Source organism: Pistacia vera, unplaced genomic scaffold, assembly GCF_008641045.1.
Source record: "Pistacia vera cultivar Batoury unplaced genomic scaffold, PisVer_v2 Contig671, whole genome shotgun sequence".
Taxonomy (NCBI): Eukaryota; Viridiplantae; Streptophyta; class Magnoliopsida; order Sapindales; family Anacardiaceae; genus Pistacia; species Pistacia vera.
The window spans coordinates 135,444-150,900 of NW_022196525.1; the positions used below are offsets into that span (position 1 = coordinate 135,444).

The following is a 15,457-nucleotide window of genomic DNA, read 5'->3' on the forward strand; positions in this document are numbered from 1 at the left end:
ATACTATAGTCAGAGTAATAATACGTTTAGACATTTTTACGAACACTTAGATGGATGCTTATTTATTTATATTATCTATTATTCCTTAAACCTTTGCATAATTAAATATAATTTCACTCTATCTGGGATTGGTTTCTTTTTTGTAAATGATTGCCAGTTAGTCCCAGCACTAACATTGCCACGCCCGTTCTCCCAAACAAATCTGAAAGAAGCTCAATTTCCATCTAAATCTTGACCCAAATCAGATTAATTACATATTGTTTTTAATATCTAAACACATGTTTGTTCTTAAATTAAATACATAAATGGCACTGTTTCTTCGTCTTATTCTTCATTAAACTGCAATACAATATGATATCTTGATACTGTGATTACAAATGGCCAAAGATATTTGGTACAAAATCAGGATGTTAATTAACTTCCTAATCAATAGCCACAGTGCTCAATGGTTTTCACCATTGTTCAAGTTTAATTAGTTTCTACACCCTTAAATAGAATAGAAATAATCTCCACCAGGATTGCCATCAACTTCAGGCTGAATTTTCAATCGATGTCAACCAATTTCCTAAATGCCTTGACATGTTCAAGCCTCTTGCTCTGAGCCTCAGTTCGCACATTTGACCCTTTTAAGCTCTGATATAGATTCTTATGGTGCTTTAAGAACTCGCTTTTATACATACATTTGTCTATGTACATGCTCTGCTCTTTCATGTAATTGATGACCTCCATCACTCTCTCAAAGTAACCACCTTTAAGAAAGTTCAGCAGCATGATCTCAAACAGATCTCTGTTCACCGCTAAATTGTCAGTTGCCATGTTCCTTTTAATGTCGCCCCATAAGATTGTAATATCACGATACATTTCCAAAGAAGAGTACCCGTATGCCAAATAAGAAAAGGTTTGCACGGTTGGTTGGATATTCATTGCCTGCATTCTTCGGTATATCTTCAAAGCATCGTCTATCATTTTGCCTTTGCAGAAAAAGAAGATAGAAGAGTTTAACTCATAGACTGCAGAAGGAACTGTCCTTTCCTTCTCTCTCATTTCTCGAATTAAAGACTGAGCTACCTACTGATGGTTTTGTGCTTGAGATGCCCATCTCATCAGATAAATTTAGAGCCAAACCAACCTTCTTCATTTGTTTTAACAGTGCCTCGGCCTCCCTAGACATTTTTAATTTGTAATAAGCTCTTAGAAGCGACATGTATGTAGTAGAGCGCATGGGATAACCAGCTGATTCCATGTCATCCAAGATGTCGTGAGCAGTCTCCGGCAAACCTGATTGAATAAAAGCATCAATCACATCAGAACACAAAGCGAATTCCTCCAATGAATTATTTTCCTTCTGAATGCTTAATAAGAGCTTTGACAGCCCACTAATCTTCCCATATCTCTTGTATCCATTAATGAGCTTGGCTAGAGCCCTGTTACCGAGCAGAAGTTTCCCATTTCTGAAGAGAATGAGCTCCTGTTTACCTTCTATTTTGAGGATGGAATCCTTCTCTAGTAGCTCAGGCATAATCTGTATCTTCAATCCATTCCTCAGATTGGGAGAACCTATCGGAACAAGGCAAGGCTTTTGACTGCCTTTCATAAGTTTTTGATCAGGAAGAGAGTCTCGATATCTATTCATATCCAATACAAGCTCAGAAGCTGCATCAATATCATCAAACTTAAAATACAAGCTCAAAAGACTATCATAAAACTGCCTGTAATGCTGCAGAAATGGAACTGATACTCGATCAATGTAATCTTTAAATTTCTTCAGCTCATCCCTCTGACTGTTCATTTCATGAATCTGAGCCATAACAACAATTGTGTGAGCATTAGCAATGACCCCAGTCTGTGACATAAGTTCCATTATATGTTGGCCTTTAAGAGGTGATCCGAATCTCACACAAGCATCCAGCACAAGGTTAAAGATCATTGTATCAGGTTTGATCAGCTTTGCGCAATTGCTTTTCTCTGCACTTAAAAGTAGGAAACAATCACACATCTGAATCAAGAAATTTGATGCAACACACGTCCCAGTTTCAGTCTTCACCATATGCAGAAAAACCAACCACAATACATTCATTGCTGGAAGATTTTTTTTCTCCAACATCAGTCTAAGTATCATCGAAGCAGGGATAGGCATCTGAGCTCTTGCTAAAGAGAGGGACAGCTTCGCTAGAACGTCAAGCTGAAGCAAATTCGGTTTCTCTTTCAAGATTATAAGAACCAAAATAGATGCTTTTTTTAGCCAATGAGACTCAGATGAGTAAGACAACTCCGTGACAAACTTGTTCACAATTGAACACTCAGGAAAACCATGCAATCTCTTCAAATCATTAAAAGTTTCCCATGCTTCATCCACTTTATGATTCTTCAGTGTTAATTCAAGCTTTCTCAGTAAAACTTCACGAGACGTACCTTCCCAACATAATTTTTCAGGCACAATACTACCAGTACAAAAGCATCTCAGATTTGAAAACCAAAAATATTTACACAATCCATCCAATACTAGAGACCTTCCAAAACCATTGTTAACAAGCACCGGTGTCTGAATAGTTGATGTCGAAATGAATCCGAAAGAACTACTGTTAACAAGGCAGGCTTGCACCAATTTCTTTCTTGCCAATGTTAATGCCATTGAGACACACCATCATTACATCATAACACGAGCCCCATCAAGCCCACCAACACGAATCTAAAATTGACGGAAATTTTATAATTTTTATTCATTTTTGGCTTTTTCAAGACAAAATCAAGCACCCAGAAGCTTATTCTTCCATATCTTTATCAAACAAACATACCCAGAACTAAAATTCTGAAGTCCAAACTGCAAAGAATCTGTTAAAAAGAAAACATAATCTGAGTACGGCCAAGGATATTGCTAATATGAACAATTAACATGAAATATTCTCAAAAACCATAGAAATAATGAATAAAATGACAAATTAAATCACATAAAATTTTACCTTTTTCACACAGTGATTGTTATGAAAATAATAATAATAATAATAACAATAAAGAAAAAAAAAATTGTTTCGACACAGTAGGGGAAAAAAATAGAAGCTTTAATAATTGAAAAGAACTTGCAAAAAATCAGAAAATAATCTAGAATCTCTAATTTATATATTTTATCTATCTACTTATTATAATCGATAAATAAATTCGAAAACCGAAAATTTAAAAAAATACAAAAATAACACCTGTTGACGCTTGAAAAAACTGCCGGGAAAATCGCCGGCGTCAAGGCTGAGTTTGTGGCGGATTTTTTCATCGTTGACGGCGCTCGGCGTAAAGCGATGGCCACTCTGCGTAGGTATGGGACTGAACAGTGTACGGATTCCTTGGTTTCTCAAGCGGAGCGGAGGTCCATTTTTGCGGGAAGAGGAAAGCTGGGCGCGATTTTTAGTGGGAGTTTTCAGTTCAGTTCAGCTTCGCTGTATAATAGTTTTAAAATTTAATTTTAATGATTTTACTCTTAAATTATTTTTTAAATTTATATCAAATATATTTATTTCAATAGTAAAAAATCGAAAATACAGCCATAACCGCTTCACAATCTCTACCAGGCGCCGTGATGCTAGTTAAAACAAAGACATGAATGGCTTGAAGAAGGTCATGATAAAACGATAGCCATAACCGCTTCACAATCTCTACCAGCTTTGGAAACCAAGGAGAAATGGCTATGCAAATTAAGTAAGCAATGAAGAAGAGTAAGGGACGAAGGAGGAGAGAGGCAAGTAATGCCAGAGCCAGTGGCCCTGAGAAGTCACCGAACTTAAAAACAAGTGAGTATGTCAAAACATGTATATGGAGTTTGATGGAGGTGAGTAGAAAGAAGAGAGTGGAAGGCCAGGATGAAGAAGAAGAAGTGATCGTCATCGTCCTCTTTGTGAAATAGATCTATGTAAGCTAATTGATTGCTGAGTAAACTAAGGAGAAGGTTGAGGAGAGGTGGAAGAACAAAGGGTAAATCGATTTTCCAGTTCATGGTTATGGCTATGGGTTGCGGATTATGGTTCACCTTTTATAGAACAAAAAGTTTGGTGTTAGGAAGTGAATGGAAGTATGGTGTTATGAAGTGAATGGGGTGGCAGATGGTTTTATAGAAGCCTGAGGGGAAGACCACCCTCCGCCGTGTTATTTGTCCAGAATAAAAATATGAAGTTTCCTTTGCGTTTCTTGTGGGAAGCTCAAAACATGAAATTGCTGATGTCATGGGGGTGTTCAAAAAGCCAAAAGCCAAAAGCCAAAAGCCAAAAGCCAAAAGCCAAAAAGCCAAAAACCAAAAAGACAAAGTCACCACACGGAACCGTTTTGGCAACCCGTATAATAAAGAGAAAAAAGTGGCCAAGCTTTTATAGGTAATAACTCTATAATATTAATCACTAAATATGATTTTGTTTAGCAATAGTCAGTTTTAGCAAGAATTTTACTACTTATACTTGAGTTCGAAATTATTTGAAAAAAAAAAAACCATCCGAATATCAAAATATATAATGAAGAAAAAAAACCATTTGATTCATTTATTGAGTCAAAATGATATTTTATAGAGAATAATGCACTGTCAAAATATTTATGAATTTATTGTGTAACTCCATGAATTTGACAAATAATCTTAAGGTAACTTGCTTTTTTTTTTTTTTAATAGAAAAAAAGAATTAGAAAAAAAACTTATCAGAATATCAAAATATATAATGAAGAGAAAAAAATCATCAGATTACTTATTGTTGGAAATGAATTAAATTCACTTAAAAGGATGGAATCTTGGAACAATAAGCCGAGTGTTACAAATATATTATTGTTAGAGGCAGTTGATTTTATTTATTAAAAAAAGTTATTAAATCAATTATCTTATTTCATTCTATATTTATATAAAATGAAAATTAGGAATAAATAATTGTTTTAATTATTTATTTATAAAAATCAGAATAAAAAAGGAATTAATTATATATTTATAGAAAATAAAAGATAAAAATGAATTTATTATTTACATTTATTTAATAAAAAAAGAAATTGTTCTTTTAATTATTTATTATTAAAAAAAAGGAAGGTTATTTTAATATTTATTGATAAGAAAAAAAATATTAACAACTCTTTTAATTATGTCCTATAAAAGATAAATAAATAAGTATAATGGTTATTTAATTCTTCATTAAAAAAATGGATGGCTAGTTAATTATTCATTTATTAAAAAAGATTGGTTATTTTATTGATTTATTTATTAATCAAAATAGAAAAATGTTGGTTACTTTAATTAATTTTTCCATAAAAAATACGAAAAAATGAAATATTATTTTTAATTATTTGTTTATGAAAAAAAAATTGAATAGATTATTACTGAGCTATCAATTCCGTTTAGAATTTATGATGTGATGAGTGAATGAATATTTACTTAATTGCCCCTTACCATTTATTTTTACACTAAATAATTAATAATAGAGAGATTTTTATTATTTTTCTAACCATAGGAGGTATTTTGTTATTCAATTATAAATAAAGGGGATCTTGTTATTAACCTAACATTTTATTAGATTAATACGTATAACTAAAACTTTGTAAACTACATTGTCTTTTATATCTTTATTATATCGTTCAAATTTCAAGTTTATGTCAAATCTTATCATTTGTCATTATATTTTTATTGAATGTTTTGAATTATTATCACCACTATTTTCTTTTGTTTAATTATTATATATTAATTTTAAGTCTCTCCAATAAATATATCATGTATGACTCTAATTCACTCATAGAGGAAATTAGAGTCATACCTTAAACATTTTATCTTCAAATTGAAAATGGAAAGTATCAATTATAGAGACAAACTTGTGGTGTACGACGTAGGATTATTTAATTTCATACAGATTGTTCAATTGGACGTCAGTTGACTCATGTATGCAAGAGGAAACTGCCGGGTAAGGAGGTAGCCTATCAATTACCATACCCAAAAAAATAAAAGTTATAAATTATTCAATTAAGGGAGATCTAACTATTATTTGTGGTTAACTTTAATAGAAAATAACAAATAACTTGAATGCCCTTGGTTTTTTTTCTTTTTTCCAGAAATGAATTAAGTTTGTAAAATCCAATTTAAAAACTTTTTAAAGGCTAATAGAACAAAACTAATTTTTTAAGGAAATCGAAGAAACAAAAAAGTTTAACAAATTAAAAAATTAAAAATTAAAAGAAAATTGAATAAAATAAAAAATAAGAAAACTAAATATCTTTTTCTGTTTAATTTTGATCATTTTTAATTTTTATTATTTATATTAATTATAATTTAAATTATTCAATTACAACTTTACCTTTATATAAAGTTTGAAAAAATTATCCCAATTGCAAATGACAGTGATAGGACCTCTAACCTTTTAAGTGTGAAAAACTGAAAATGTCTCTACTTTAAATCATCTTTGGAAATCAACGCATGGCATTTGACCATTTATAAATGGCCGAAGGACCTGCTCGCACCCAAACTTTGCCTCAACAACAGTTTACTACCCAAAAAGTTTGGAAATGACAAAGACCCACCTTAGGTTCTGCTAGTGAATTCTGTCTGATAAAGGACAGTATGGTAATTTTCCAATCAGTCGAAAAATCTTTAAAAAAAAGCCTCCTTCTCATCTCCCGTCCTCCTCCCATCTTCTTCTTCTTCATCCCCCCATCCTTTGTCGTCCGCATCTCCGTCGAAAATTTCGTTGCCTTTCCGACAGCCGACATCTCCTAGTCAACAGCCCTTCCACTCTCCCCGTCCTTTCTAACCATCTGCCTGCGAACAACCGCCCCCCAAATAATCACTTTGTGGGAAAGATACCATCAGATACTCAGCTCCAAATTATTTTCATCAACATCTTTCGTGGGTAATGAAGGATTATATGGCCCTTCTTTGACAAATAATTGCACAACAAATTCCAGCAAGTTAGAATGTTCAGCACCAACTTTAAGTAAAGAATTTGTTGGCAGTTCATAGTTATTGGAATTGCATTTGGGATAGGTTCAGCAGTAATTGTTGCATCCCTGATGTTTTCAGACAAAGTAAACCAGTGGTACGACGATAATATCATCGACGAATTTCTAATGGAGATCCCATTGTTTGGGTTGATGTACAAGACATCTCATCAAAGATAGGCCATAGTGGCAAAATGATTTGTAGCAACCTCCAACCTCACCGTTCGCCCACCACAACCACTTGTCCCCAACTGTTTGATAAAATGCCCCAACCAGCGTTTTGTGTTGTGTCAACTCAACCCACTCAAACTAGTAATTTACTATATCTTGTTGGGAGACGGAATTTACTAACAGAACCTGACGGAAGGTAGGTGTTTGTCATTTTCAAACTTTTTGGGTAGTAAAATGTCTTTAAGGCAAAGTTTGGGTGGGAGGATGTCGTTCGGCCTTTATAAATTTATTTAAGTCTTTGGGTGAAGGAAGAACCCTGAGTGAGACCCTCGTGTAGAGCTGGGCATTTGGGACTGGGCCCAAAAGCCCAGCTCCAAAACCCAGTCCTACGACCGATCCTTGAGAGGACCGGACCTTTTGGGACCAGGCCTAAGGAGGAGGGCCCTCCTCCAAGGCCTGGGCCCTCCTCCAAGGCCCGGGCCTGGGACCGGTCCCAGGCCTATGCCCAAAAAATTTTATATTTTTTCAATATAGTCCCCTACCAAATTACTAAAACCCCCTGTTAATTTTAAAATAAATATAAATTATGAGGGCTAAAAAAAATTTTACAAAATTTATAAAAAAAAAAAAAATCTTACAGGTCTAAAAAATTTATAAAATTTACCCCTAGAAAGTACTAAAAACCCCTTATAAAATTTCGTTTTGCCTCAAAATATAAAAAAAATTGAAGGGAAAAAATAAAATTATCCAAGCCCCATGGGACCGATCTTGGGCCCATGGGACCAGTCCCGACCAGGCGTCTTGGGCTTATGGGACCAGTCCCGATCAGGCTTAAGGCCTGGTCTGGGTCCTGATTTTTCTCATAAGCCTGGGATCGGTCCCAAAGCCATGAGTGACTGATCCCATTTGGGACCAGTCCCAATCAGCCCAAGGTTCTTCCCTCACCCAAAGACTTCTATAAATTCTATATCCAAGGTCCCTGCCCACCTCTACCCTCGTGGATATAGAATTTTATAGAAGTCTTTGGGTGGGTGCGACTCTCATGGATATGGAATTTAGAAGCGTCTGTGGGGAAGGGAAGGACCCTGAGGAAGTTTCCTAAAATGTGAGTGACTCGAACCACAAGTAACCGCGTGACGTGGCAACAAATCACAAGCGGCTAAACTTTTACAAGTAATAGATTTCTAATATTAATAATTAAATAATCACTACGATCAAATAATTGTATTTAGCAATAGTAAGTTTTAGTAAAAATTTCAAATTTGACTACTTTAAACTTTATTTCAAAAATATTTGTGTAACTCCATGAATTTGACAAATGATCTTAAGGTAACATGCTCTTTTTTTTTTTTTTTTTAATAGAAAATAAAATTTGAAAAAAGAAAAAAAAAACTCATGGAAATAGATTTCTAATATTAATAATTAAATAATCACTAAGATCAAATAATTTTATTTAGCAATAGTAAGTTTTAGTAAAAATTTCAAATTTGACTACTTTAAACTTTATTTCAAAAATATTTGTGTAACTCCATGAATTTGACAAATGATCTTAAGGTAACATGCTCTTTTTTTTTTTTTTTTTAATAGAAAATAAAATTTGAAAAAAGAAAAAAAAAACTCATGGAAATATCAAAGAAGAAAAAAAAAATAATTTGATTGTCTTATTGAGTTGGAATGATATTTTACAGTGAATAATCCATTGTCAAGATATTTATGAATTTTTTGAAACGAATTAAATTCATTTAAAAGTATAAAGTCTTGGAACAATGAGGCGGGTGTTACAAATATATTATTATTGTTGGAGGCATTTGATTTTATCTATGAATTAAAAAAAGAATAATAAATCAATCATCTTATTTCATTTTATATAAATATAAAACCAAAATAATGAATGAATAATTGTTTAAATTATTTATTTATAAAAATCAGAATAAAGGGGGAAATTAATGTGATTATAAATTTATAGAAAATAAAAAATAACAATGAATTTATTATTTACTGTTTATTTATTAAAATCAAAATAAAAAGTAGAATGGTTATTTTACTATAAGAGTTGATTTATTATTTTTATTAGGCCAAACGATTTGCGCATACCCAAGGTTTACCGAAACGATAAGTTGGTACCCAAAAGGTTTGAAACGACATACAAGTACTTCCGTCATGTGCTGTTAGTGATTTTGTTTGTTAACAGTGAAAGGACTAAAATGCCCTTGAAGTTTGATATTTTAGTTTTTAAAAATTATAAAAAAACCCCTAGGTTTGCTAATTTAACTAAACACCCCCATATATAAAAGTTTGTTAAATGACAAAAACCCCCTACCACCTGCGCAGATCCCGGCCACCACCGTCGGAATCTGGCCGAAAATTGCGTTATGACATAGACCCCGTCGGATCTGTGTCGTAACGCGCCGATCTGGCCTTTTCGGCCAGATCCATGGCTGATCTGGCCGTCAAGGCAGCAGATGGAGTTTTGCGGCCTCGACGGCCAAATCTGGCCTTTTCCGGCCAGATCCTGTGGGTGATCTGGCGGAAAATGCCAGATCTACGGCTAGATCTGGCCGTCGTGGCTGCAAAACTCCATCTGGGCGTCGACGGCCAGATCTAGCCGTAGATCTGGCTTTTCCGACCAGATCAGCCACGGATCTGGCTGAAAAAGGCCAGATCGGCGCGTTACGACACAGATCCGACGGGGTCTATGTCGTAACGTAATTTTCGGCAAGATTCGGCGGTGGTGGCTGGGATCTGGCCGCAGGTGATGGGGGTTTTTTTCATTTACAAACTTATATATGGGGGTGTTTCGTTAAATTAGCAAACCTAGGGAGTTTTTTAGAAATTTTAAAAAACTAAAATATCAAACTTCAAGGGCATTTTAGTCTTTTCACTGTTAACAAACAGAATCACTAACAACACATGACGGAAGGTACCTGTTTGTTATTTCAAAACCTTTTGGGTACCAACTTATCGTTTCGGCAAACCTTGGGTATGCGCAAGTCGTTCAGCCTTTTATTATTATTATTATTATTTTTGCTTGTTCACATTGTGGAATGTTATTGATGTTGTTGTTAGGACAATCTATATGATTGGCGTCTCTCTCAATTGACATCTAAATGAAATTTTCATTACATTAAAAAAAAAAAAAAAAAAAATTAATTAAATTAAATTCCCAGAATTGGGTTAGACATCTGCTGACTGCACATACACTCTAAACAAATCTTAATGAAGCTCAATTTCTATCAAAATCTTGACCCAAATCAGATTACATGTTGTTTTCAAATTAATAGATAATGGCACTGTGTCTTCTGTTCTTCGTTAAATTGCAATACAATATGATAACTTGATACTCTGATTACAAATTGGTACAAAACCAGGATGTTAGTTAATCCTAATCAATAGCCACAGTGCTCAATGGTTTTCACCATTGTTCAAGTTTAATTAGTTTCTCACCCTTAAATAGAATAGAAATAATCTCCACCAGGATTGCCATCAACTTCAGGCTGAATTTTCAATCGATGTCAACCAATTTCCTAAATGCCTTGACATGTTCAAGCCTCTTGCTCTGAGCCTAGTTCGCACATTTGACGCTTTTAAGCTCTGATATAGATTCTTATGGTGCTTTAAGAACTCGCTTTATACATCCATTTGTCTTGTACATGTTATGCTCTTTCATGTAATTGATGACCTCCATCACTCTCTCAAAGTAACCACCTTTAAGAAAGTTCAGCAGCATGATCTCAAACAGATCTCTGTTCACCGCTAAATTGCCAGTCGCCATGTTCCGTTTAATGTCGCCCCATAAGATTGTAATATCGCGATACATTCCAAAGAAGAGTACCCGTATGCCAAATAAGCAAAGGTTGCACGGTTGGTTGGATATTCATTGCCTGCATTCTTCGGTATATCTTCAAAGCATCGTCTATCATTTTGCCTTTGCAGAAAAAGAAGATAGAGAGTTTAACTCATAGACTGTAGAAGGAACTGCTTTTCTCTTCTCATTTCTCGAATTAAAGACTGGGCTAGACGTGATCTACCTACTGATGGTTTTGTGCTTGAGATGCCATCTCATCAGAAAATATTACAGCCAAACCAACCTTCTTCATTTGTTTTAACAGGGCCTCGGCCTCCCTAGACATTTTTAATTTGTAATAAGCTCTTAGAAGCGACATGTATGTAGTAGAGCGCATGGGATAACCAGCTGATTCCATGTCATCCAAGATGTCGTGAGCAGTCTCCGGCAAACCTGATTGATAAAAAGCATCAATCACATCAGAACACAAAGCGAATCCCTCCAATGAATTATTTTCCTTCTGAATGCTTAATAAGAGCTTTGACAGCCACTAATCTTCCCAATCTCTTGTATCCATTAATAAGCTTGGCTAGAGCCCTGTTACCGAGCAGAAGTTTCCCATTTCTGAAGAGAATGAGCTCCTGTTTACCTTCTATTTTGAGGATGGAATCCTTCTCTAGTAGCTAGGCATAATCTGTATCTTCAATCCATTCCTCAGATTGGGAGAACCTATCGGAACAAGGCAAGGCTTTTGACTGCCTTTCATAAGTTTTTGATCAGGAAGAGAGTCTCGATATCTATTCATATCCAATACAAGCTCAGAAGCTGCATCAATATCATCAAACTTAAAATACAAGCTCAAAAGACTATCATAAAACTGCCTGTAATGCTGCAGAAATGGAACTGATACTCGAACAATGTAATCTTTAAATTTCTTCAGCTCATCCATCTGACTGTTCATTTCATGAATCTGAGCCATACAACAATTGTGTGAGCATCAGCAATGACCCAGTCTGTGACATAAGTTCCATATATGTTGGCCTTTAAGAGGTGATCCGAATCTCACACAAGCATCCCAGCACAGGTTAAAGATCATTGTATCAGGTTTGATCAGCTTTGCGCAATTGCTTCTCTGCCCCACTTAAAAGTAGGAAACAATCACACATCTGATCAAGAAATTTGATGCAACACACGTCCCAGTTTCAGTCTTCACCATATGCAGAAAAACACCACAATACATTCATGCTGGAAGATCTTTTTCTCCAACATCAGTCTAAGTATCATCGAAGCAGGGATAGGCATCTGAGCTCTTGCTAAGAGAGGACAGCTTCGCTAGAACGTCAGCTGAAGCAAATTCGGTTTCTCTTTCAAGATATAAGAACCAAAATACAGCTTTTTTTAGCCAATGAGACTCAGATGAGTAAGACAACTCCGTGACAAACTTGTTCACAATTGAACAGTCAGGAAAACCATGCAATCTCTTCAAATCATAAAAGTTTCCATGCTTCATCCACTTTATGTTTCTTCAGTGTTAATTCAAGTTTTCTCAGTAAAACTTCACGAGACGTACCTTCCCAACATATTTTTCAGGCACAATACTACCAGCACAAAAGCATCTGAGATTTGAAACCAAAAATATTTACACAATCCATCCAATACTAGAGACCTTCCAAAACCATTTTAACAAGCACCGGTGTCTGAATAGTTGATGTCGAAATGAATCCGAAAGAACTACTGTTAACAAGGCAGGCTTGCACCAATTTCTTTCTTGCCAAGTTAATGCCATTGAGACAACACCATCATTACATCATAACACGAGCCCATCAAGCCCACCACCACGAATCTAAAATTGACGGAAATTCATTTTTTTTATTCATTTTTGGCTTTTTCAAGACAAAATCAAGCACCCAGAAGCTTATTCTTCTATATCTTTATCAAACAAACATACCCAGAACTAAAATTCTGAGTCCAAACTGCAAGAATCTGTTAAAAAGAAAACATAATCTGAGTACGGCCAAGGATATTGCTAATATGAACAATTAACATGAAATATTCTCAAAACCATAGAAATAATGAATAAATGTCATAAATCACATAAATTTTACCTTTTTTAACACATACAGTGATTATTATGAAAATAATAATAACACTAAGAAAAAAAATTGTTTCGACACAGTAGGAAAAAAAAAAAATAAAACAACATAGAAGCTTTATAATTGAAAAGAACTAGCAAAATTACAGAAAAAATCAGAATCTCTAAAATATATATGTTATTTATCTACTTATTATAATCGATAAATAAATTCGAAACTGGAAATTAAAAAATATATATAAAAATAAAACCTGTTGACCCTTAAAAAACTGCCAGGAAAAATCGCCGGCGTCGAGGTTGAGTTTGTGGAGGATTTTTTCAGCGTTGACGGCCGCTCGGCGTAAAGCGATGGCCACTATGCGTAGGTACGTGATTGAGCAGTGAACAGATTCCTTGGTTTCTCAAGCGGCGGCTGGCCGCCGTACTCGGCGGAGGTCTATTTTTGAGAGAAGAGAAAAAGCTGGGCGCGATTTTAAGCGGTTGTTTTTCCTTTTCAGTTCAGTTCAGCTTCACTGTATAATAGTTTTAAAATTTTATTTTAATAATTTTATACCTATAAAAAAATCGAAAATTTTAACCATACGTTAACTTCTAAATATTATTTTTGAAGTGGGTTATTTGCATCAAAAGACAAAAGTGGCTTATTTTTCTTTCATCCTTAGGATTTGAAACATAATAATTACCTCCAATACTATGGGAAACTTATATTTAGTCCAATAAGTTAAGATTTTTAATAAAAAGTCTATTTTTCCCTGGTGGTCTTATTTATACATACTAGAAATGATGAAAAAATAATAATATATATATAAATGGTCCATATTATATTTGGATATCAATTATTACTCTTACAAAAAATTAAATTTTTTTAGATATACAATAATTTTTACTTTTTTTAATATTTTATTCATTTTAATTACATGGTATAAGACAACATCGGTATTTTAGACTTTTTTTATTAAAATAGTCTTTTCAGGCTAGACTCAACTCTTTGTGTCCCATAATATTGTAGGTAAGTGAATATAATTCAAACCTCAAGGACAAAAACACAAATAACTCTCAAAAGGTAATTTAAATATTAAGTAATTATTTGACACATTTGACAAATTATTTCACTTATTTCATCATCTAAAATCTCAGTTTTATGCACAAAATATTATTTAATTATTATTATTACTCTTGGAGCTCCTAAGATTGGTTGATATTATTGTAGGTTAGAGCCACTTTTGATTTCACACAATTAATTAATTATTCGAAACTCTCTTGAATAGTGCTATATAAGCAACCAAAACCCTCGTCTTCTAACCAATGTAAGACTTTGGCACCAACAAAACCTTTACCAAACCAAATCATAAAAGCATTACCAATGAAGTTTATTTTTGAACCGGTAACAAAAAATATCAACAACACTAGTATGTACCAAACCCTTTATTTAAGGGAAACACTAGTATGACACCCTCACTACTCAAAGGCGCATTTTCAAAACAAAACCGTACGGACAATACCTTTGAAAACCTACCTTGCATGTGTCTAGATCTCCAATATACATCAAAATTTGGGTACATTATGTAATATGAATATCGTATAGGTCTAAATATAGGTAAACAAAATAATAACGTTAGAATAATGCTATGGACACCAATAATTTACATCGAATTTTTGTACCGACATACATGACATCCACTCAGACGCAGCTACGTTGGAGACAACAAGTCTTCCATGAATGAATGACCGTCCAACAATTAAGGTCCATATTGATAGACAACCGTTCATCACGGATGGACGAGTGTCCACAAAAATAACAATGGATTCTCATAATTCATCACACGATTCTCATAATTTTTCCCACTTACAAAGTTTAGAAACCCACAAAATTATAATTCATTACACGATTCTCATAATTCAATGACTTCAAAATTTATGCAATTCGATAGCAAACCGTACGTTGGATTATCCGAACCTTTTCTCTTATAACTTAAAAATCTTCTAGACTTGCTCTGTAAATCAAATTCCTAACTAAAACCTCGCTAAACCCTACAATCTTCAAGAAAAATTAAAATAGCCTTTATTCATGTGCAAATTACAATGTTTACCCAAAATAAATCATATACTTAACATTATTTTATCACAAAATTAGAAAAATAAACTAAAAACAACAAAAATTGAATTCCTCAATAGTGTTATTACATTTGAGTAACTTCAAATTTGTACAAAATCAAAAGCATTTCACAAATTACATAAACCCTAATTTGACCCTCTTCTCCCACTTGTACCTCTCATTCCAAAAAACTTCAAAAACGCCGCCATAAGGTACAAGATGTTGTTGTTAGGACAACTATATGATTGGCGTCCTCTCTCAATTGACATCTAAATGAAATTTTCATTACATTAAAAAAAAAAAAAAAAAAAAATTAAATTAAATTAAATTCCCAGAAATTGGGTTAGACATCTGCTGACTGCACATTACACTCTAAACA

The 15,457-nt window shown here is 33.9% G+C and overlaps 1 protein-coding gene and 1 pseudogene across 1 annotated transcript; both read right to left on the reverse strand.

The window, feature by feature from the left end:
* Window positions 1-414: 414 nt before the first annotated feature.
* LOC116112959 (pentatricopeptide repeat-containing protein At4g17616-like) lies at window positions 415-13,479 on the reverse strand. The gene is given in 3 exon segments (XM_031399082.1): window positions 415-1,057; window positions 1,059-2,832; window positions 13,235-13,479. Coding segments are annotated over 2 exon segments (2,088 nt in total). The 5' UTR covers window positions 2,633-2,832; window positions 13,235-13,479; the 3' UTR covers window positions 415-543.
* On the reverse strand, window positions 10,334-12,471 carry LOC116112960 (annotated as a pseudogene).
* Window positions 13,480-15,457: the final 1,978 nt, after the last annotated feature.